At 42.0% G+C, this 24,596-nt stretch overlaps 3 protein-coding genes across 11 annotated transcripts in view; all 3 read right to left on the reverse strand.

Moving 5' to 3' along the window:
- LOC128766862 (protocadherin alpha-3-like) overlaps nucleotides 1-24,596 on the reverse strand; it is an 87,602-nt gene that overhangs the window by 39,888 nt on the left and 23,118 nt on the right. Inside the window, exon 1 of one of the 9 annotated variants that reach the window (XM_053878381.1) lies at nucleotides 21,520-24,590. The exons of 6 other annotated variants lie outside the window; for them this stretch is intronic. In XM_053878381.1, the coding sequence (XP_053734356.1) occupies nucleotides 21,520-23,862 (2,343 nt within the window). In that variant the 5' untranslated portion in view covers nucleotides 23,863-24,590. Of the gene's footprint in view, nucleotides 1-8,372; nucleotides 11,296-21,519; nucleotides 24,595-24,596 lie in introns of those variants that run through there. 2 more of the 9 variants (XM_053878379.1, XM_053878392.1) reach the window with 2 other exon arrangements.
- LOC128766881 (protocadherin alpha-3-like) lies at nucleotides 988-3,741 on the reverse strand. Its single transcript, XM_053878415.1, has one exon. It carries the CDS (start codon nucleotides 3,512-3,514, stop codon nucleotides 1,106-1,108), a length of 2,409 nt encoding a protein of 802 aa, XP_053734390.1. The 5' UTR covers nucleotides 3,515-3,741; the 3' UTR covers nucleotides 988-1,105.
- Nucleotides 4,802-7,397, reverse strand: LOC128766880 (protocadherin alpha-3-like). The gene has a single exon (XM_053878414.1). The coding sequence runs from the start codon at nucleotides 7,232-7,234 to the stop codon at nucleotides 4,817-4,819; it is 2,418 nt and encodes an 805-aa protein (XP_053734389.1). The 5' UTR covers nucleotides 7,235-7,397; the 3' UTR covers nucleotides 4,802-4,816.

Below are 24,596 nucleotides of genomic sequence, written 5' to 3' on the forward strand. Positions count from 1 at the left end.
GGAGTCCAGAAGCTCCACACATGCTGAGACCATATAAAGAGTCAGAGCGTCCTCTTCTGGTCAGACATTAGAACTACAACACAAGTTGAAATTTAAAAAAAAAAAAGGCTTCTGCTCCAAAACAGCGACACTCGGGAGTGTTCCGAGCCTGGACGTCATGCGCTCATCAAGTTGTTCGACAGTACATATGGTGAAAACAAGAGTAGTAAAATCAGTTGAGTTGTGTGTGGATTACTGTTATATATTGACATGTAAATCATCAGCTATATTTTTCCCAGGTCTCTCTATGCTTGCTGATATAGAAAATAAACATGAAAGTATAAATATGAGGGAAATTACTGAGGATAATTGCTGTTTGAAATATTGAATTGTATTACGCTCATGAACACTAAAACCATATCCTTCATTCTCCAAATCAAATGCAAAATGACAGCTGCATTTCTTACTGCGTAATTTGGATAAGAAATCAAATTACTCATTGACTGTATTGATCCATCCGGAAGCTGATTATATTTAAGAAAAATAAAATGTTTTCAGGGAACGAGGACGAAAAAATACATTTAACGTCAATCACACCAACTGTTGAAGTAAAATATTCATAAAGCTCGTGTTCACAACAAGTTTAAATAACGATCTCATCCAGCAACAGCGAAATTATTGCCGAGCGTTAAGAAGTCATCATCACCCAAAGCAAAACAAATCACTCTTCCTATGAAAATACACACTTTGAATCATCACATCGGCAGCAATCCACGTATCACACCAGAAGACAAGTCTCAAAATGTTCAATGTTATAAAGTCACAGAAAGATTTGAGGATCATCAAGAAATGATTCAAAACATAAAGACCTGTTTAAATATGAATATGTTTTCATGAACGAAAATGATTTTTCAAGAATTAAGAAAAAAAATAAAGAAAAACACTGTCGATATGTTGATTCAGCACCAGGGACAGTGCTAAGAACAACAACGGGTGACAAACAACATACTGAACGTGCTACAACCCCAAACCACCAAGAAATATTTTCAGGGACAATATTATGAGTCAACTTCAAGCGACAATGATTTTTTTTCCCTCATAGTTAGGAAACAGAAAATCAGTTTCATCAAATGAGTGAGAAACTTTTTCTTACCTTCTCTTTGTTAGGTAAAGTCTGAGTCCTGGTAAAAGTGTCTCCTCCGTTAATACTGATCAGTTCTGCATCTACAGGTGGAAACGGGGCGGGGAAAACCACCACGTCACTCTTGAGTGTGTCTGAGCTGAAACACACGTCGTACTGCTGAGTAGATTTGGAGTAAGACCAGCTCCCGTCAGGGTGGGTGGTGATCATGGGGGGGCTGTACCTGCTGAAATCACTGTCTGTCCTGTGACATCTGACCGCTATCAAGGTCACCAGACTCAGCAGGAAGATGGACGACACCGCCACGATGGCGATCAGCAGGTACAAGTTCAAATCAGAGAAGTTCTCCTCCTTCATGGTCACATGTCTGAACTGAGTCTGGATGTCAGCGGAGCTTTCAACCACCACCACATCGATAGACACAGTCGCTGACAGGGAGGGTTCTCCATTATCAGAAACCAGCACCACCAAGGGGTGAGTCTTCAGGTCATTGTCACTCATTCTCCTCTTGGTCCGGATCTCCCCACTATTGGTTCCGATCCTGAACAGGTTGTTTCCTTTGGGCTCAGACAGGTGATAAGACAGCAGAGCGTTGTATCCAGAGTCTGCGTCTACAGCCCTGATCTTTGCCACAAAGTATCCTGCTTCAGCAGAATAAGGAATGTTCTCACTGTTCACTGAACCCAGCTCAGAATAGGGAGCCAGAATCGTAGGGCTGTTGTCGTTCTCATCCAGGATAAAAACGTTCACGGTCACGTTGCTGCTGAGAGGAGGAACACCAGAGTCTGTGGCCTGAACTTTGAACTGGAAGGTTTTTAACTTCTCAAAGTCAAACGACTGCAGACTGACTATGTCTCCTGTGTCTGAGTTGATATTGACCAGTGTTGAAAGTGGTAAGGCCTCGCTGCTGTTGTGCAACAGTGAATAAGTCAACTGAGCATTTTGACTGACGTCCTGATCTGTCGCTGTCACAGCTTTGATCACTGCTCCTACTGGACTGTTCTCCTTCACGTAGACATTAATAGAACTCTCTGTGAAGAGAGGCCTGTTATCATTCACGTCTGACACTTGAACTTGAATGACTCTGGTGCTGGAGAGAGGTGGGCTGCCTTCATCAGTGGCTGTGATGCTGATGTTGTACTGAGGAGCCGCCTCTCTGTCCAGTGGACCGTCCACCACCAGTGAGTAGTAGTTCTTGTAGTTCAACTCTAACTTAAAAGGAACCTTATTCGAGATGTGAGTCTGCACCTGACTGTTTTTACCTCCATCTTTGTCTGAGACTGAAACTAGAGCGACGGCTGTGCCAGATGGTGAATCTTCCGCCACTGTGGTTAAGAGTGAGGTCACAGTGATCTCAGGAGCATTATCGTTCACGTCTAACACTTCAATAAGTAACTTAGCATGAGATGTGAGAGGAGAAGCTGCACCATCTCTGGCCTCAATTTGATATTCAAAATGATTGTTTTCCTCATAATCAATATGTTTAATGTTCACAATTACACCACTTTTTTCATCAATTGAAAATAGTTTCGGTTTTCTGTTTCCACCTGCTGCTTTAAAGGAGTAAAACACTTGTCCGTTAATCCCGGAATCTAAATCAGTGGCATTCACAGTTATTATTGTTGAATCCAATTGAACATTTTCATACACAGAAGCCTTATACAGACTTTGGGAGAACTTGGGAGTGTTGTCATTAATGTCGAGGACATTGACTCTAATTATCATTGTACCAGATTTTGAAGGTGTTCCTCCGTCAATTGCAGACAATGTGAGTGACATCGCGGCCTCCTTTTCTCGGTCTAAAGCTTTGTTCAGTACTAGTTCCGGGCTTGTGCTGTGCGAGGGGTTTGTACTGAGTGAAAAATGTTCATTTGGATTGAGTTTATATGTCTGCACGCCGTTTCGCCCGACGTCTGCATCATGAGCTGTATCTAGAGGAAATTTCGCTCCTACTGCGGTGATTTCACTGATGTTCATTGTTATTACTTTGCTTTCAAACACTGGATAGTTATCATTAACATCTAAAATCGTGACTTCAATTCGATATAATTTCAGAGGATTGTTAATAACGGCTTCTACACTGAGGGAACATTTTGCCTCGTCACCACAAAGACCTTCCCGATCGATCCTCTCGTTCACATAGAGGACGCCAGTCTTTAAATTCACCTCGAAATATTTCCTCTTTGATCCTGCAACGATCTGAAACATGCGAGTCTCTAAATCCTGAACGTTAATGTTCAAATCTTTGGCGATATTACCGACAGCGGTGCCCACATTCACCTCCTCTGCGACGGAGTAAGAGAGCTGGCCGGACACCGCGTCCCAGCAACGATCCAGCAGAAGGAAGAAGAAATAGATCCACACGCAGGTCCTTCTCCTCGGGAAATGCATCATTCCACATTTGCGAGTCACAAAAACCGTCGTCTCGCGTGTTTTAAGGCAAAAAGTGAAACGTATTCAAGCCTGAAAGCGACGGAGAGTCTCTGCGTAAGCAGCAGAAAATGGTCGCTGCCTTTCTCACTCCATCTAAGCTTCTTTGTTTCGGTCGTCTGAGAATCATCATCGTCAACTGTATCAGGGAGGAGTCCAGAAGCTCCACACATGCTGAGACCATATAAAGAGTCAGAGCGTCCTCTTCTGGTCAGACATTAGAACTACAATACGAGTTGAAATTTAATTTTTAAAAAAAAGGCTTCTGCTCCAAAACAGCGACACTCGGGAGTGTTCCGAGCCTGGACGTCATGCGCTCATCAAGTTGTTCGACAGTACATATGGTGAAAACAAGAGTAGTAAAATCATTTGAGTTATGTGTGGATTACTGTTATATATTGACATGTAAATCATCAGCTATATTTTTCCCAGGTCTCTCTATGCTTGCTGATATAGAAAATAAACATGAAAGTATAAATATGAGGGAAATTACTGAGGATAATTGCTGTTTGAAATATTGAATTGTATTACGCTCATGAACACTAAAACCATATCCTTCATTCTCCAAATCAAATGTTAGCATGCAAAATAACAGCTGCATTTCTTACTGCGTAATTTTCATAAGAACTCAAATTACTCATTGACTGTATTCATCCATCCGGAAGCTGATTATATTTAAGAAAAATAAAATGTTTTCAGGGAACGAGGACGAAAAAAGACATTTAACGTCAATCACACCAACGGTTGAAGTAAAATATTCATAAAGCTTGTGTTCACAACAAGTTTAAATAACGATCTGATCCAGCAACAGCGAAACTATTGCCGAGCGTTAAGAAGTCGTCATCACCCAAAGCAAAACAAATCACTCTTCCTATGAAAATACACACTTTGAATCATCACATCGGCAGCAATCCACGTATCACACCAGAAGACAAGTCTCAAAATGTTCAATGTTATAAAGTCACAGAAAGATTTGAGGATCATCAAGAAATGATTCAAAACATAAAGACCTGTTTAAATATGAATATGTTTTCATGAACGAAAATGATTTTTCAAGAATTAAGAAAAAAATAAAGAAAAACACTGTCGATATGTTGATTCAGAACCAGGGACAGTGCTAAGAACAACAACGGGTGACAAACAACATACTGAACGTGCTACAACCCCAAACCACCAAGAAATATTTTCAGGGACAATATTATGAGTCAACTTCAAGCGACAATGATTTTTTTCCCCTCATATTTAGGAAACAGAAAATCAGTTTCATCAAATGAGTGAGAAACTTTTTCTTACCTTCTCTTTGTTAGGTAAAGTCTGAGTCCTGGTAAAAGTGTCTCCTCCGTTAATACTGATCAGTTCTGCATCTACAGGTGGAAACGGGGCGGGGAAAACCACCACGTCACTCTTGAGTGTGTCTGAGCTGAAACACACGTCGTACTGCTGAGTAGATTTGGAGTAAGACCAGCTCCCGTCAGGGTGGGTGGTGATCATGGGGGGGCTGTACCTGCTGAAATCACTGTCTGTCCTGTGACATCTGACCGCTATCAAGGTCACCAGACTCAGCAGGAAGATGGACGACACCGCCACGATGGCGATCAGCAGGTACAAGTTCAAATCAGAGAAGTTCTCCTCCTTCATGGTCACATGTCTGAACTGAGTCTGGATGTCAGCGGAGCTTTCAACCACCACCACATCGATAGACACAGTCGCTGACAGGGAGGGTTCTCCATTATCAGAAACCAGCACCACCAAGGGGTGAGTCTTCAGGTCATTGTCGCTCATTCTCCTCTTGGTCCGGATCTCCCCACTACTGGTTCCGATCCTGAACAGGTTGTTTCCTTTGGGCTCAGACAGGTGATAAGACAGCAGAGCGTTGTATCCAGAGTCTGCGTCTACAGCCCTGATCTTTGCCACAAAGTATCCTGCTTCAGCAGAATAAGGAATGTTCTCACTGTTCACTGAACCCAGCTCAGAATAGGGAGCCAGAATCGTAGGGCTGTTGTCGTTCTCATCCAGGATAAAAACGTTCACGGTCACGTTGCTGCTGAGAGGAGGAACACCAGAGTCTGTGGCCTGAACTCTGAACTGGAAGGTTTTTAACTTCTCAAAGTCAAACGACTGCAGACTGACTATGTCTCCTGTGTCTGAGTTGATATTGACCAGTGTTGAAAGTGGTAAGGCCTCGTTGCTGTTGTGCAACAGTGAATAAGTCAACTGAGAATTTTGACTGACGTCCTGATCTGTCGCTGTCACAGCTTTGATCACTGCTCCTACTGGACTGTTCTCCTTCACGTAGACATTAATAGAACTCTCTGTGAAGAGAGGCCTGTTATCATTCACGTCTGACACTTGAACTTGAATGACTCTGGTGCTGGAGAGAGGTGGGCTGCCTTCATCAGTGGCTGTGATGCTGATGTTGTACTGAGGAGCCGCCTCTCTGTCCAGTGGACCGTCCACCACCAGGGAGTAGTAGTTCTTGTAATTCAACTCTAACTTAAAAGGAACCTTATTAGAGATGTGAGTCTGCACCTGACTGTTTTTACCTCCATCTTTGTCTGAGACTGAAACTAGAGCGACGGCTGTGCCAGATGGTGAATCTTCCGCCACTGTGGTTAAGAGTGAGGTCACAGTGATCTCAGGAGCATTATCGTTCACGTCTAACACTTCTATAAGTAACTTAGCATGAGATGTGAGAGGAGAAGCTGCACCATCTCTGGCCTCCACTTGGAACTCAAAAGCAGCATTTTCTTCAAAGTCTATATTTTTAATATTTGTGACAAGTCCAGTTTTTTCATCGATTGTGAACAGAAGTCTATCCTCTCTTTCAGCACCAGCACTGAAGGAATAGAACACCTCTCCATTTAATCCAGCATCTAAATCAGTGGCATCAATTGTTATTATGGATGAGTGCAGTTTCGTGTTTTCAAAAACTGAGGCTTTATATAGACTTTGACTGAACTGGGGAGCATTATCATTATTGTCCAGAACATGAATAACAATTACCATGTTGCCAGTTTTAGAAGGAGCTCCTCCATCAATTGCTGTTAATGTGAGATTAATAACAGCTTCTTTTTCTCTGTCTAGAGCCCTTTCAAGCACCAATTCTGGACTCACACGCTCCCCTCTTATTGTATTGAGTGAAAAATGCGTATTTTGACTCAGCTTGTACGTATTTACACTATTTTTACCGACGTCTGCGTCATGCGCGGGGTGAAGGGGGAATTTAGTTCCTGCGGCTGTGTTTTCACTGATGTTCATGAAGCGAGACTTACGTTGAAACGCAGGATAGTTATCATTAACATCTAAAATCGTGACTTCAATTCGATATAATTTTAGAGGGTTATTAATAACGGCTTCTACACTGAGGGAACATTTGGCCTCGTCACCACAAAGACCTTCCCGATCGATCCTCTCGTTCACATAGAGGACGCCAGTCTTTAAATTCACCTCGAAATATTTCCTCTTTGATCCTGCAACGATCTGAAACATGCGAGTCTCTAAATCCTGAACGTTTATGTTCAAATCTTTGGCGATATTACCGACAGCGGTGCCCACATTCACCTCCTCTGCGACGGAGTAAGAGAGCTGGCCGGACACCGCGTCCCAGCAACGATCCAGCAGAAGGAAGAAGAAATAGATCCACACGCAGGTCCTTCTCCTCGGTAAATGCATCATTCCACGCATCCAAATGACGTCACTCGCGAATTATGTCGTTCAAAGGCACAAATGTGAAGTAAATAGGTCCCAATATCAGTCAGAATTTGGACATCAGCGGCAGAAAAATGGTCGCTGCGTTTCTTTCTCCATCTAAGCTTCTTTGTTTCAATCCACCGAGTAGCATCACCGTTCTCTGACTCAGGGAGGAGTCCAGACGCGCCAGGCGAGACAAGCTCAAGTGAAGGCTGAGAGCGTCCTCTTTTGGTCAACAAGGAGAATCGCAATCTGGTATTGAGAAAAGAGGAAATCCACACTGAGAGTGTCCAAGTGTATTTGTTGAAGGTATTCTGGGCCTTCTCATATGCTACGAAAATATTCGACATCTGGCTGAGACACCTTAATGTGTTGGAGACTTGTTTCCATTCTAGGATCCGTTTTTTTACTCCCTTTTCCGTTTACACATAAATTGAGACACTGAGATCAAATAAAATACCCTCATGTACATATAAAATTGTTTACACTGTATATTAATGCATCATTCTATAATGCATTATTAGTACATTCATAAGACACCATAATGCATTTATAATACTTGACAGACGACTTTATTGACTGTAATGCTTGTCATGAGTAACATACGTGATTATGAACATTCATAACATGTTCTGTAATTCCTTATGAATGCATTATGATTTCTCATTAATGTACTCATGCATGCATTATCGATGAGTGCTGAATGTATAATGTTGCCAAATCTTTTTATTCCTTATATTATATTATATCATATATTTTTGTGTTGCACAAATGGAGACAAGTATCACCACCAATATTTATTTGTATTACGGCAAGTCAACTTGTCAGATATGGATCACCAAACAGCACAAGATTACCAAACCTAAAAATGAAATAATTTTACTGAAATGGTCCAATACAATCAAACTAAAATGATGTTGATGGAATTCCAAAATCCTCAAGAGCTCACATTTATAAGGATCGTAGGTAATGTATTCAGTTGGATAACCTTGACCTAAAAAATGAGCTGTGCAAATACACACACTGAATGTTGATTGCACCACATATTTATGTATTTTAACTTTCTTTATATGTGTGCCGCTGACCCACAATACCAACATAATTATTAATGGCAAACAAGCTTATTTCTTACCTTCTCTTTGTTTGGTAGAGTCTGAGCTCCGTAAAAAGTGTCTCCTCCGTTAATACTGATCAGTTCTGCATCTACTGGTGGAAACGGGGCGGGGAAAACCACCACGTCACTCTTGAGTGTGTCTGAGCTGAAACACACGTCGTACTGCTGAGTAGATTTGGAGTAAGACCAGCTCCCGTCAGGGTGGGTGGTGATCATGGGGGGGCTGTACCTGCTGAAATCACTCTCTGTCCTGTGACATCTGACCGCTATCAAGGTCACCAGACTCAGCAGGAAGATGGACGACACCGCCACGATGGCGATCAGCAGGTACAAGTTCAAATCAGAGAAGTTCTCCTCCTTCATGGTCACATGTCTGAACTGAGTCTGGATGTCAGCGGAGCTTTCAACCACCACCACATCGATAGACACAGTTGCTGACAGGGAGGGTTCTCCATTATCAGAAACCAGCACCACCAAGGGGTGAGTCTTCAGGTCATTGTCGCTCATTCTCCTCTTGGTCCGGATCTCCCCACTACTGGTTCCGATCCTGAACAGGTTGTTTCCTTTGGGCTCAGACAGGTGATAAGACAGCAGAGCGTTGTATCCAGAGTCTGCGTCTACAGCCCTGATCTTGGCCACAAAGTATCCTGCTTCAGCAGAATAAGGAATGTTCTCACTGTTCACTGAACCCAGCTCAGAATAGGGAGCCAGAATCGTAGGGCTGTTGTCGTTCTCATCCAGGATAAAAACATTCACGGTCACGTTGCTGCTGAGAGGAGGAACACCAGAGTCTGTGGCCTGAACTCTGAACTGGAAGGTTTTTAGCTTCTCAAAGTCAAACGACTGCAGACTGACTATGTCGCCTGTGTCTGAGTTGATGCTTACTGTTTGAGACAACTGGCTCTGGCTCCTCTTCATTTCTAAAAACGAGTAGCTCACTCTTCCGTTCTCACCTTCATCATAATCCTCAGCTGTTATTTTTTCAATTCTATGCCCTAGTGGCCTGTTTTCAACAACATACACATTCACCACAGAGCTTCTAAACCTTGGCGTGTTATCATTAACATCAGCTACAACAACAGTCAGTGAGCTAGTGCTGGAGAGAGGAGGACTTCCCATATCTGACGCCACTAGCAAAACATTGTACACAGCAACGGCCTCTCTGTCCAAACCTCCATCCACCAACAATGAATAATAATTCTTATAATTTGTTTCCAGCTTAAAGGGTCCCTTACTCTTTATATTAATCTTCACTTCACCATTTTCTCCTCCATCCTGGTCGACAACTGACACCAGAGCTACCAGAGTTCCTGCGGCGGCGTCCTCCCTCACGCTGTTATGCATGGACGTTATGGTGATGACCGGCGCGTTGTCATTTTCATCAATCACTTCCACCAGCACTTTACAGTGAGCAGACATCGGGGGCTGCCCTCTGTCACTCGCTTCCACCCGGATCTCAAACGTCTTCCGTTCTTCAAAGTCTATCATGCCTTTGGTTTTAATCACACCACTTTGACTGTCAATTTCAAAAACATTCAGCACCTGGTTTTGATCTTTACTTCTTAATGAATACACAATCTCACTATTGAGACCCTCATCAGCATCTGTGGCGTTGACGGTTATTACAGATGAACCTGCGGGCGAATTCTCTTTAATATTGGTCTTGTACAAGGATTTACTAAACACCGGGATGTTGTCGTTCACGTCGAGAATATTGACATGAAGTTGTGAAGTTCCGGACTTCGCTGGCTTCCCTCCATCCTCAGCAGTCAGGACCATCTTTATGACTGTCTGCCTCTCTCTGTCTAAGGTTTTCTTCAGCACCAACTCCACAGACACGCTCTCACCTGATCGATGCATTTCTAGAGAAAAATGTTCATTTGGGCTCAGTTTATACCCATGAATTCCATTTTTGCCGACATCAGCATCGCTGGCTTCAGATAAGGCAAATTTAACTCCAGGTAAAGTGCTCTCTGCAATGAACAGATTCTGGATTTGAGTAGAGAACAGGGGTGGGTTATCATTAACATCCAGAATATCCACATCAATGCGATGGAGCTTGACTGGGTTCTTCATCACTGCCTCGACGCGCAGAGAACATGCAGACTCTTGCGCACAAAGCGGCTCTCGATCAATCCTCTCATTTACAAACAGCATGCCAGTCTTCAGATCCACCTCAAAGTACTTTCCTTTTGATCCAGATATAAGCTGAAACTGACGAGATTCCAGCTCCTGTAGGTTCAGGTTGAGGTCCTTTGCAATATTTCCAACATGCGTCCCCCTGTTCACCTCCTCTGGGATGGAGTAATGCAGCTGTCCTCTCACACACAGGCTCTCCCAAATATAGAGCCATGTATGCATCCAAAATAAGCTTGATTTCAAACCCATACTGCTCACAGAGAAAGTATAATATCCACAAAGCACAGCGGCAATATAGACCGTCGTCCCCTCGACTCTCCTTTCCTTCTGTTCTTTTTCTCATTATAACAAAGGGCGGACCACAGGGAGTGGCCACCATGTATCAGCGCTCATCTCAGTGTTTGATGGACACAGTGCGACACCCTGTGGAGAGAGTGAGGACTTGCAGACGGGATGATTTGTGGAAATTCTTACTCCCACAGAAACCAAACATGCTGAAAATTAGAACTGACCACGGCTAATGGTGATGTTCTCTTAATGATTATGAATGACGTTTCTTGACCACAGAGAGCTCATGACTTGTGATCTTTTTCCCCACCGTTTGTGCAAAACAAGGACGGGATTAATATAGTTACAGTTAAATAAATGAATATCCTCTAGATGCGTTATGGTTATATTATGCGTTATGTGTGTTATGTCCTTCAATAATACAACATTACATACGATTATATTATATTATATTATATTATACTATATTATATTATATTATATTATATTATTGCGACTTCGATTTTGATTATTCCAAGACAATATATTGAAATAATACAATAATAAAAATATAAAAAACACAACACACAAATTTATAAAAAACAATGTAAAAGCTATTTAGAATTACCCATCAGACAACACACAACAGTATAAATGTGTCTTAAATAATTTATTACGTGATTTGTCCCCAAATAATATGTTTAATTGCCAATGCTTCACAACTGGAGCTATTAATAGCTGTGAACATATGTATTGATAAAGTAAATGTAACAATAAATGCACATTATTATTATTATTATTATTATTATTATTATTATTATTATTATTATTATTATCCACTGGGGCATCTTTTTCTGAACCTTTTCTCTTTTGGTAATCCACGGATTAAACCTCGAGATCATAAAGTCCTGTCCTAGTTCCCTCTGTGCGATAGATGATTGGATTTTGAAATATTAATCATCATCAAACACAAAATTGAAATAATCTTCTCCCTCTGCAAAATGGAACAACATGTATAGCAAGCAGTACAACAGCCGACAATTAATGAGATGTACATTTTATTTTATTTTTTCCTCATGCCACTATATATATGTAGATGCTAGTGAACAATAAATAAATAAATAACTTATAGTTTATTACTCATTTGTTTGCCAAAATAGAAACTCCAAGTTGCACATTCATTGCTTTCATTCATAACATCCAGTTGCACACAGTTTTCATTGTGATGACCGTGAATAAAATAATCAGTGGCCATAATACCAAATGCATCTTGCTGTAGTGAATCATAATAATTATAAAACGTGTCTATTCGTATTTTTTCCATCTCACAAGGAAATCATGCAGAAGTGTTTTTAATGACCTATTTCTCAGAGTTTGTAATCTTGTGGTGTGGGGGCACCGGGGTGCAGAGTGATGAGAGCTGGAGGATGGAGAGGATGTGAAGAAGGATTGAGTGGAGATGAGGCTTTCATTGCGGTTCTCATAGATGTAAAACATTGACATGTAACCACAGATTGAAAACATCTTTTAGAGTTATTTTTTTTAACCAAGTGAATTATGGGGGTTTGCTGCTCCTGATAGAGGAGGGGGAGGGTTGCTATATGAACATGCTTCAAGGCGAAGCCCACCCCCTCCTTTCTGCTGCAGCTCTTGTCTCCATAGAAACGCCATTTTCAGACACCAACATGGCACTTAGGCGCACAAACAAGAAGAACCCTTATAATCATATCATACATGGGTTCCATAGTTCCTCTTGTCAATCCGCCTCCCTCTTTCCCCATTGTGGCTCCATCACCTGCCTTCTCACATCGCTGTAGTGATCTGAAATACGAGTTCCCTAAATCACACATGCAAACAAGCCTGTGAGTGCCGGACCAGATGGGCTGCTCATGCATTTGTAATTCCGACTGCCGCAGCACATTCGCAATGATGGATTCACTTTAGCAGCAGTGGCTGTTTTCCCTCCACCCCCTCAGCATTGCTGAGAGCATGACCTTTCCATTCAGCCAACCCACTGTACCGTCTCCGGAGACAAGACCCAGGAGAACACTCGCTGCTGCAGTGACGGGGAACTGACGTCAGCAGTGTGCGTGTTGAAGGCAGAGGACACAATGATGCATCACTATTGACCAAACTGCTCGTGTCCACATAAACACATTTTAATAGGAGCAGTAATGTATGTCACTGAAAAGAAGCTGGAATTAAAAGAAAAATGTGGAGCATGAATGCATTATGTGATCACCCCAGAGATATCAATTCAACAACTGGCGCTCACTCACATGGAAACTGATGGCACATGCCCAAAATCACTTCATTAGCTACTCTAGTGTGAACCACAGACAGGAAATGCCCACAGTTCACATTAGGAACGATCAATGCGTTCTTTATTTAGAACATCCCTCTCATCATGTTTGTTGGACTCTTTATCTCCAGTAAATGGCTGACAATTACAATTGAAAATAAAAGGCTGACTTTTTTTTTTTGAAGAAAATAAACGAGTGATGCTGACAAGTTCTGGGCGGTGAGGGAGAATCTGATTGGTCAAAAGCAACACACACCGCGATTGGCTCCAAATGTGCCTAGCGACAAAGGCAGTGTCCACTACACCTCTCATTCGGCAGCCGTAATTGATTCCCTATCTCTTCCTGTATCCATGGTGACGCAGATGCAGCCCATCGCCGCGCCACTCCCTGCCTCCCCCCCTCCGCACCACGCTCTGAGCAGCGCGAGCACACAAGGACACAAAGGCTCAGAATGAAATCCAGAACATCATGACATGAATATCGTTAAAATCAAGATTTCCCTCAATAGCTGACACACACAGTCAAACCAAATCATATGGCGTTTTTATTCCAGTAATAATCTGGATTTAAAAATGTTTAACCTAGATTCCTCCGTCAGAGTTCAATAGGTTATATTGCAGTCAGTGGTATTTGGGGCAGGGTCCTGCTATCAGTGGTCGATCGCGAGACCAAAACTCAATAGTCACACCAGTCAATAAATGGCATAAAGGGAGTGGGACCAAGCTAAATAATTGATCGCGTTGACACGCTCACGCAGACGTACTCGTTTGCGCCACAAGAGGGAGCTATCCGAGTTTACACAGCCGCTTAAACACAGACAAAAGGCAGGGAAGCAATAAAGCGATTATATTAGAGTGTCACTCTGGCACATAAATAGTTTCGCTGTTGGCGTCACACGAGTAGCTGCGTCTGCGACACTGTAGAGGGAAATGAAGACGCGAAGTCACATAGAGGAGAGATATGAGCGAATCAAGAAACCGCTCCAAAAGGAATCTTATCATAGACTCTGAGAGGAAATGATGCGACACACACTTTCACAAGGATGGATCGGCTGTAACTTATCTTTCTTTCTGCTGCTGCTCCTATAAGAAAACCACCTCTTCAATACCCACTTCTACTTCTGCTCCGACTGCTACCACTTACTGCCACAAATAATATAAAATAAACTTGCTTAAAAAAAAGTCAAGAGTTAAGGTGTTAAGTATCACAATCTCTTCTCTTCTGTGGGTGTAATTTAAAACTGAGTCATCTCTTGGTCAATAATCTGCAGCACACAGAGCTCTCCAGTGGCAGATGTGGGAGATGTTGACAATGAATCCCTGCAGCAGCAAAGACTTGACCCAATCCCAATTTAAATGCCTTTCTTATATAATAACGACGACTTCATCTCACCCACAAACAAGATTTGAATGTTCTCTCCAATACCGTGTCATCTATTTTTACCTCCTTGTTAGTCATGCCGGATGGAGTGTGTGGTGAGGTGCAGGTGGAGAGGCCTGAGTACGGAGCTCAGGCTATTCCAGATGAAGCTGCAGAGCAAGAAGGCCGTGTGAATAATGCAGGAGACTGCTGGTCCTCTGACATGCCCGTGCTCAAAATAGACATGGTCTTGCTCTACTTTGGCCAGAAGATGAAGATATTTCATAAAATAATGACTTGTGTGTCACATTGTATTCATGTGTTATAATTCATTCACTGCCACTTTAGCAGCCGCCTGGACTGACACTTGTGATGAGGATCTGGCAGTGACAGAAGTGGACGTTTTATTTTGGAACTCTAAGAAATGTAGGTCAGGGCACAGTTTTATGTAACAAGCGGATGAGCGGATGATGAAAATGTACCTGTGTCCCTTTTTTTTCTTCTTTTTTTTCAGATGAGCTTTGGCTGTTTTTCGGAGTGTGTGTGGAGACTGAAAGGCTCATTGAAGGAGGCTTAAACAAACAACAGTAAACAACATCCTGCGTCCTTCCGCCTGCTGTAGATTGAAGCTACACCTTATGGCATCATCAAGGTGATTCTACCTAATCGTATTAGAGGAGCAATAGTGGAATTACCATTTAACACCACTTGCTGAAGCTCTAATCCAGGACAGCTGGGAATACTGTCAGCATAAACAGGCAGGAGACAAACAGTTCTGAGCTGAAAACTAATGGAAGGATGAGGGTGATGTTGAAATAATAATAATAGTTATAATAATACAACAGCAATGAGAATACTAACACTACTACTATTATTACTGCTGCTACTACTATTACTAATAATAATAATAAAATAATTACTTTGTAGTTTGTATAACATAGTTAATACAATATAAAAATATTTTATTACTATTATATTATTAGTAGTAGTAGTAGAAGTAGTTGTTGTTGTTTTAGTACTAATAGTAGTAGTATTATACGTAGTAGTATTATACATACTAGCAGTAGTTCAAAATTTAGTAGTTCAAAAAAATAGAGTTTATATCTAGAGTGAAGAACAGTTCTTGTATTTTCTGCCCCTTATTCCCACATTTTTGGATGTTGGGTAAACGTGTGCAAAGATGTGTAACATGTTATTGACAGTCAGTTTTTTTGTGACTGTCAGTCAGTATTTATATTTATTTGTGTTTTATTAGAAGTAGGTACTAGTAGTTTAGATGACTGAACTAATGACTGTACTCTATCTAAATAATCCATGACCTGTAAATTCATTTGGATTAGCGTGATAATTAGCTTTAAGATGATTTCTTGTGGCTCTGACTGACTTAATCTTGTTATCTTTTACCGGCTTGACCTCATATGGAGGGAAAATAAGAGCGCCCATCTGTCCCCGCCTCTGGACACAAGTTCATCTGTCAGCCTCAGGGTTGCGCACTGAGACTCGACCTCACGCTCTCTGTGACATGAGCGTGACTTCAGCATCATTACAAATACATGATACAGCAATTAAAGCCATGCGCATCCTCTACCGTCATCCAGTGTTGCTAAGCATAAACATTCAGCTCATTCCGTCATGACTTATTCATGGGCAGTTGTTCTTTCCTAAATATGTGACAACCTCTGACAAGATGGTCACGTGATCCATGGAGCAGTAGGGCCAACTTTGATTTTGTTCAGTGCAGACTTGAACTAGTCATCTAAGTGGCCCATAGTTCGGTTTGCAACGGCTTTGTCTGAGAGCCTGCTGTGTAAAGGCACTCCCGCTCGTGAACAAAACACCAAACCACCAACGACTCTTTGTGCAGCACTGCGGTTTTCCAGCATTGCTCCACCACGGCATGCTTTTAAGCAGGTTACGTTACAGCCGTCCTCACAGGGCCCATCCCACCAACAGCAAAACGATGAAAGCTGAAAACTTGGAAAATAAAGACGGTCTCATTGGAAAGATGTTTGAGAGGAAAGACTGCGACAGGATGTCAGACTGCACTTAGATTACAGGAGCGTTTCTTAACGTCAAGAGAATTCCGCCGAAACATTACAGTCCAACGAGTCGCCCCAAGCAAACATGACAGTCACAAACACATAATGGATTTCATTCATTTAAAATACCAAGAAATTCCTAGCTATTCCTCGCTCCGATTGTGGGTGGTTTTGCTTTGGTTATAAATACTTGTCAGGATATTATGCAGGTTTATTCTGGCCAGACAAATATAGACAGTGACTCAGTTAGCACATGTGACATAAAAGTGAAGATAATCCCAAACACTATCATATAAAAAAAATGACATTGTATCACAAAATCAAATGCAAAGGAGAAAAATAGACAACAGATGTGTTTATTATTATAATATAGTAGTAGCAGTAGTAGTAGTACTGTAGTAGTAGTACTGTAGAAAGAAGAATAAGAATAATATATGGAAACAGCAGTGTTATGCAGTTAGAAATAAATACTGAAATTGAAAATATTAAAATACTGAAATAGAGCAGTCAACAAAAGCTACGTCACACAAGCTACGTAGTAGTGTTACACACCATCTCTCCTTAATTCAATAAAAAGAGAGGCAGAGTATAATCCACATGGAGGATGAACTCACAGCAAGTTTTAGAGGACTCAGCGACAATATCATGGGCTCCAGATTAACATTCTAACGGACAGGGCGAGGGGTGAAAAGAGGAGGAGAGGAGATAAATAAGCGTGTCAGCCATTTCCTACAAGCGTGCAATGTCAAGTACGCGCAGCAGGGGGCGTTTTCAAAATCGAGGCTTATAAGGAGGTGTATGGGAGGGCGCAAATCTTCGGAAAAAAATGTCTGCAGTTGCATGAAATAATGGCGGATGAACGTGTTGCGGGGGATTAATGCTTCGACTTTAATCACGAGATGGAATGGGAGACAATGCATGGTGTCAATGAGAGGAGAGGTGGTGAGGATCAGAGGCAGAAGAAAAGAGAGAGCGAGTGTGAGTGAAGCTCGCAGCACAAGCAGCTCCTCCACACCCATGTCTTTGTTTTATTCATACAGTCGATATGATGCTGTAAACATGGAGGACATTACTGCATGTCGGTGGAGGGAAGGGAGTCCAGACTACAGATGTAATGAGAGAGAATGATGCTGCAGAAAGCCGATGACCTGAAAACTAGATAATCTGCTCCATCAAGGACAACAAGGGGACTCTTCATCCAGCTGTTTCTGTCACTCTTTGGCTCGTTCTCTCTTTTGGCCAGTGATGCACCTTGCACGGCCCCTTAAGTCAATTCAATCCACCAGACGTGCAATAATGACCTAAGCTTGCACCAGATGTTGTGGCTGCAGCAGCACTGATGCCAAACATGAGCAGCACAGACCCACATCTGTTCTCTACTCTCATAGAAAAAAAAAAGGTTACAGTCCTCCAGCTTCATTCTTCACCATTTTCTGTCTGCGTCTTTTACTGTCGCAGCTTGATCACGATGTTTCAGATTCTTATTTTATTGTTATTTTTGCTGGCACAAACGCATAAAAATCACGGAATTGATCCACAGAGACATGAGCTCACATTGCAGGAGATAAGAGTTAATCCGAAAGAATAGTTAGACCAGAGCTGCATTCACATACACGGCTGTAATTCAGTGAACTGAGACATAATCAAACTGAGAGCTTATATAACCAGGCCGTGAAGAGGATGTCGGGTCACACCCACTCTCAGAATATTGGTCATGGGGGAGTGTAAAAACAAAAGATAAATCATTCCACACGAAGCACGTCCCGCAAAACAAAACACATGTTTGTCACCACAATGACCGATTCGTGAGCAAGGCTTGACCCAAATAGCCATGAGCTAAAACAAGCACATTCACATCACAGTCACACATGGCCAAGAACCCGTCTCATCGTGTTCTAGGTCACATGACATGAGCTATGCCAAGGAGACTTGGCCTGCAGTTGTGAATCCAGCCAACTTCAAAATATATATATAACAAATTATATATATATATATATATATATATATATATATATATGTATATATATATATATATATATATATGTATATATATATATATATATATATATATATATGTATATATATATATATATATATATATATATATATATATATATATATATATATATATATATATATATATATATATATATATATATATAAAACACATGATGAGACCCTTTAGACGGTAGAGGCAGATAGTATTAGTATCCTCTGACCGCTACTAATACTGTAAGGAACAAGTATGACACGCATGTGGCTTACTTCATTCATGTTGTCCCCAACTACCTTTGATAGGTACTGACCACTGCGACGACACGGCCACTTAATATATGCGAACAAACAAACAAAGGAAATAAATCAATTGCTCATCTAAGCTTTCATTCAGGTTGCAAAAAGAGTAGATCATTTTCAGTGCATGAGAGAAACTAGCTCGGCCTCCTATGTTATGTTTTAATTTTTATATTTCTAAATGATGATGATCTTACACAGCGCAGTTGTGTTCGGGTGTGTGTTCGGCACGCCTTTCTTGACCTATGATCTTGAGCACAGTTGTTTTGTTCATACCCTATGTGTGTATAAATTAGATTACCATCACTGCCGCTGACCTGATTTTGAGAGCACTGCCATCATCCAACAAAGCTGGAACGATAAGAGAGAACATGCCCTACTGACACACAACAGCATATGCAGCACCGGCAACCGCAGCCCTGCAGGCACACAGCATCCCACTGAATGTTTTGATATTTGAAGCAGGAATAGAAGAGGAAAATGGTTTTTAAAACATGATAGAAAGGATGTTTTTTGAGGTACTGGGAGGATGCAAGGAAGAATACATGAGGAAAGACTGAGCGGATTGGGGGATGGGGGCTGCTTCCAGCATGGAGGGCGAAGGAGGAGCAAGGAGAGGAAAGACTGTGGGTCTGCTACATGGCCTCATCACTGACCGAAAAACCGCTGTCTATAAAAACCTAAAAAGGATCTTACTATGGCTATTTGAAACTTCACAGTCTTGTGATAACACTGACATTGTTATAGGTCAATGGGGTTTCTGACCACAGCAGAAACACAGGTATATTGTGCAACAGCGTCGTCATGTTGAGCTTTGTTTATTAAAGCAGAACAACAATAATAAATAGACAGACTTTAAGACAGCAGTGCGGGAAGGTCATTGTCTGTAAATGATTTTGGACAGTCACTCTTGCACACACAGCTGCAGAGCCTTGCTGAACCAGCCAAGCGCACAAACAAAGCCACTGGAGCAAGTATCAGTGGACCGTGTATTTTTAACTTCAGTCTGAGTTGCGGCTAAATTGTAACTCATCCACTCTTTAGTGGCTCCTATTCAGAACAATTGTGGCCCACATCTGCAGTGTGAACACTGCAGCAGTGCTCTGAGTTACTGGAAAGCTCTGACGTGATCCTCTGACATCACACTGGACTTGTTAAATGCACTGATTTTTAATCACTGCAATAAATCTTCTCTAAGCATCTGCTCTTCAGGAGCTTGCTACTATAAAGCTGTTAATGCATTTGCATGCTCGGGAGATGAATTCAAGTAACTCTGGCCACAAGCACACAAGTGGTCCCGCAACTGTTTACACATTCATCTGTCTGTCAGGTGATCATTTTGTAGCAAAAATAGGTTTGACCCAAATTCTTGTCTCTCATAGGGACTCACCCACTTACTCCCCTTGTCATTTTCCCCAACATCCCCTTTTTATTTTCACCACATTTTTGGTACATTCCATCATCTATACGTGATTTCACATAAGGGCATATAAAGCTGCTCCCCCTCCCCCTTTCTCTTCTCTCCTCTCTCTCCATCCCTGCCTTCCTCACTCGTGCACTTCCTCTGCTGTTGCTAGGACTGCGAGGCGCGTGCAAAACCAGCCGACTTAGAGAGGTGGATCTCCATGCATGTTGCTATGGGCAACGCAGCATGTTCAGCTGAGAATCAGCCCGAATCTCAGCATGGAGACGTTCGCACATGTGAGGAAGTCTGACCTATTTACAGTCAAAAGGAAGGAGAGATTGAAAATAGTGTTCAGCAGTGCGAAAAAAAAAAGGATGTGTTTGTTGATTTAATGTTTAATGATATGCGCAATAATTGAGGTTGCATCAATGAAACAAAGCAAGAGCCACACCTTTTTCCCCTCATTCACTTATTCCATTCCAACACCTCACGCTGTTGCACCATCTTTTCATCACCCCTTGTGAGACTTACAAAATTATAAAACTGTTATATGTGTGTATACTTAATGTACATATCTCAACACAAAATTGAGATACATTAATAATTCAGCCGTGAAGGCAGATGAGTCCTGGCCCCGCCTAAAATAGTCTCAGTGGAGCAGCTGCAGACATCCACTCCGGCTCTCTTACAGATTCAGGCGGGTTTCATTCATTTAATCTGGCCTGCATCATCACAGCCACGCTCTGTTGACAAATGATTCAGATGGTGACAAAACACATGTTTTGCAATCTTCAGACACATCAGAGTAGAGATGCAGAACTTTGTGTTTTCCAGTCTGTTTTTAGAAATATTTTTCATGATGACTGCTGTTTATGTAAAGCATACCTGGTCGACATCACATACAAGAGCTGAGGGCAGCAAATGTCTTTAAGCCATGACAGATCTGTCTTTTCATCTCCATCCCTCTCTCTCACACAGAGCTCAGCTTCATCTGTGTCTCCCACACAACTGTCCTTCCTACGTCTTCCTATACTGGCCACACAAAAATGTCTCACTTTAAAAATGATAATCGTGCACCATGCATAACTCAGAATTAGTCAAGTATTCAGTTTAGTTCAATTGATTTGGAGTTTGTGGTTGCTCTTCTATCTTATTAAACACAGAAAAGTGGAATAAAATCTTGAACAGCATCATATTGATAGCAAGCAAAACCAGTAACTAATTCTATGGACTCAGATGATGCTCAGGTGAAATACAACATTGTTAGATTACTGGTGCGAGAGTTGTTCAGCAGGGAAACGTTCTTGTTGTTTCTTTAATTCAATAAAATATACTCAGCACAGCAACAGTTGTCATCCTACCTCTTCAGAGGTCCTCCTCCTGTCAGGCAGCACCAGAGTGTTGGCATGGCTGCCAGGAACTATAGTAGATCCAATACTCATTCTGGGTCCAACTAGCATGTAGCGCTTGTCTCCAGATCTGTACTGGATGCTGTGGCACAGAGTTCCATCATAGTTGGTCTCTTGGAGATATTTAGAAGTGTAGTCTGTGGATTTGGAGCACTGCATTGCGATCAACACGATGATGCTGATGATGAAAAGGACTGAAACTGAGCCCAAAGTGATCATCAGGTAAAAAGTCACATCCGTGTCTTCATCCACTTTTGCTGAGCTTTTCACATCAGAAGCAGCAAAAGCCTCTTTGGGCTCCACAACTTTGACCAGCACAGTAGCTGTTGCTGAGAGAGACACGTTCCCATTGTCTTTGACCAGTATGACCAGTTTATGTTCCGCCTCGTCTGTCTCTGTGAACGAGCGGAGAGTTCTGATCTGTCCCGTATAGCGGTCCAAACCAAAGAGGCTGTGGTCAGAAACTTGCTGCAGTGAAAACAGTAACCAGCCGTTGTAACCTACATCAGCGTCATAAGCTCTGACTTTAGTCACCAAGTGTCCTGCGTTCACATTGCGGGGAATCTCCTCCACACCTTCAGCAGAACCGTTGGAGTTGACTGGATACAGGATGACTGGAGGGTTGTCGTTCTGATCCAGGATGAACACGTTCACTGTCACGTTGCTGCTCAGTGACGGACTTCCAGAATCTGTGGCCACAACTTGGAACTGGAAACTCTTCACTGTCTCAAAGTCAAAGCTTTTCAGAGCAGAAATGTGTCCATTTTCTGAGTTGATATTCAGGAAAGTTGACATTCTTTTGTCTTCTTCTCTGGTTCTTGAGATACTATATGTGACTAAAGCATTGTCACCCTCATCACTATCAGTGGCACTTACTGAGAACAACATTCTCCCAGCCCCATTGTTCTCCATCAAATAAAAAGTCACTGGACTCACTGAAAACACTGGTCTGTTATCGTTCACATCCGAAACAGTCACAGTAATAGTTTTGTATGAGGACAAAGGTGGATCACCTGCATCTCTTGCAGTGATCGTCACTTCATACCTGGGCTGATGTTCTCTGTCCAGCTGAGATTTGGTCACTATGGAGTACATGTTGTCCTGTAAAGAAGGTGTCAGGGTGAAAGGCGCCTCCTCACTAATGGAGCACGTCACCTTTCCATTCAGCCCTGAATCCTCATCGTGCACACTCAGTAATGCCACCGTAGTCCCAAACTTTGAATTCTCTGGAATGGCACTGGAAAATGACATCACCTCAATCTCAGGTGCATTGTCATTTAAATCCAGAATCTTAATTATAACACTTTTCTCTGTGGACAAAGACACTTGTCCTTTATCTGAAGCCTTGATATCAAGCTGGTACCTGTCTTTTGCCTCAAAATCTATCAATCCTTTCACAATAATTTCTCCAGTGACAACATCAACATCAAATAACTGACGCAACTTACTATCCACATTGCTGCCGAATGAATAAACCACCTCCCCATTTAGACCATCATCCACGTCTGTTGCATTCACCTGCAGGATTGTTGTTCCAACAGGTGAGTTTTCATTAAGCACAGCACTATATGAATCTTGAGTAAAAGTGGGCATGTTGTCATTAACATCCAGCACATCAATAATAATATTCATATTCCCGGACCGTGGAGGTTTTCCCGCATCAGCTGCGGTCAACAATAATCTGTGACTCCTCGCTGTTTCTTTGTCCAGCGCTTTGTGCAAGTGCAACACGGGGATCTTCCCGTCCTCGCCTCTATCCATAACCTCAAGACGAAAATGCTCGTTTTGACTAAGTTTGTAGGTTTGGACTGAATTACTGCCACTATCAGGATCGCGGGCTCGTTGTAACTGAAATCGCGCCCCGGGGAGAGCTGATTCTGATATTTCCAAACGCGTCTCGTTGTCCTGGAAGGTGGGCGCGTGATCGTTCACGTCCAAAATCTCAACGTTAACATAATGCACCTCTAATGGATTCTCCACAACAGTCTTGATTTTAATGACGCACGTCGCGGTGCGTTCGCACACCTCCTCCCTGTCTATCTTCCGTTGCACACTAAGGACTCCGGTGTTTTTGAGCTGGAACAAAGGTTCGCTGGATCCGGATACGAGACGGAATCCACGGGCGTTGAAAGCGCTTAGATCCAGCCCCAAATCTTTTGCAATATTTCCAACAACAGTGCCGTCGTCAAGCTCTTCTGGAATTGTGTACCGGAGCTGCGCAAAGGCGGAATTCCAAAAAAATGTCGTACAAAACACAAAAACAAACCGCTCAAAAAACCGTCCGAAAGGTGCCATGATTAACAACAAAAATACCTTATTCACTAGCGTCGTAAATGCATGATATTATAAAGCCAAATGTGACCAGAAGTGAAGAGATAACGGAGTCAGACGGGATTGTGAAGCGTGCGCCATGAAGACTAGGACGGAAATCAAGAGCACACGAAGGGTGACGCGTAATAGCGCAGTGACGTGGCCAGAATGGTTTCCGAACAAGCAGTGACACCATGCGAGAAGATCTTGCAACACAAAACACACTTTCCAGGTATACGTGAATAATGCATATATACTAGTTGATTCAGCTCTGAGTACACAAATTAGAATTTATGCTACTTTAAATGATAAATGTAGGTACAGTAGACCAGGTAAAATAATTCAGAAAATGATTACATAAAGGAATATGTCTAATGAGATTTTATTTTATTTTATTTTATTTTATTTTATCAACACCATGTTTCTAAAATCCAAAAGACTAAATGTAGAGCTTGCAAATACGGAGAACATTATTAAACATTGAGCTTTTTTTGCTGTTTCACAAACTGCGAATAAGTAAATATGATGACAATGAATTAATTTGAAGAATGAAAAGGCCATATTCCAATTAAAAACGGTGTGTAATTTGGGCAAAATGCTGTGAGATCAGGTGATATGGAAAGGAAGATCAATCATAAAATAGCAGTATATCCATTGAGAAATAATTTGAATTGACCAATGGGGATCGCATACATTACACAAACTGCAGAGGCATCATG

This window comes from Synchiropus splendidus, chromosome 11 (genome assembly GCF_027744825.2).
Source record: "Synchiropus splendidus isolate RoL2022-P1 chromosome 11, RoL_Sspl_1.0, whole genome shotgun sequence".
In the NCBI taxonomy this organism is placed as follows: domain Eukaryota; kingdom Metazoa; phylum Chordata; class Actinopteri; order Syngnathiformes; family Callionymidae; genus Synchiropus; species Synchiropus splendidus.

Bases quoted from the DNA above. Each gene is read 5' to 3' on its own strand.
- LOC128766881 (XM_053878415.1), bottom strand. From the start codon at position 3,514: ATGATGCATTTCCCGAGGAGAAGGACCTGCGTGTGGATCTATTTCTTC.
- LOC128766880 (XM_053878414.1), bottom strand. From the start codon at position 7,234: ATGCGTGGAATGATGCATTTACCGAGGAGAAGGACCTGCGTGTGGATC.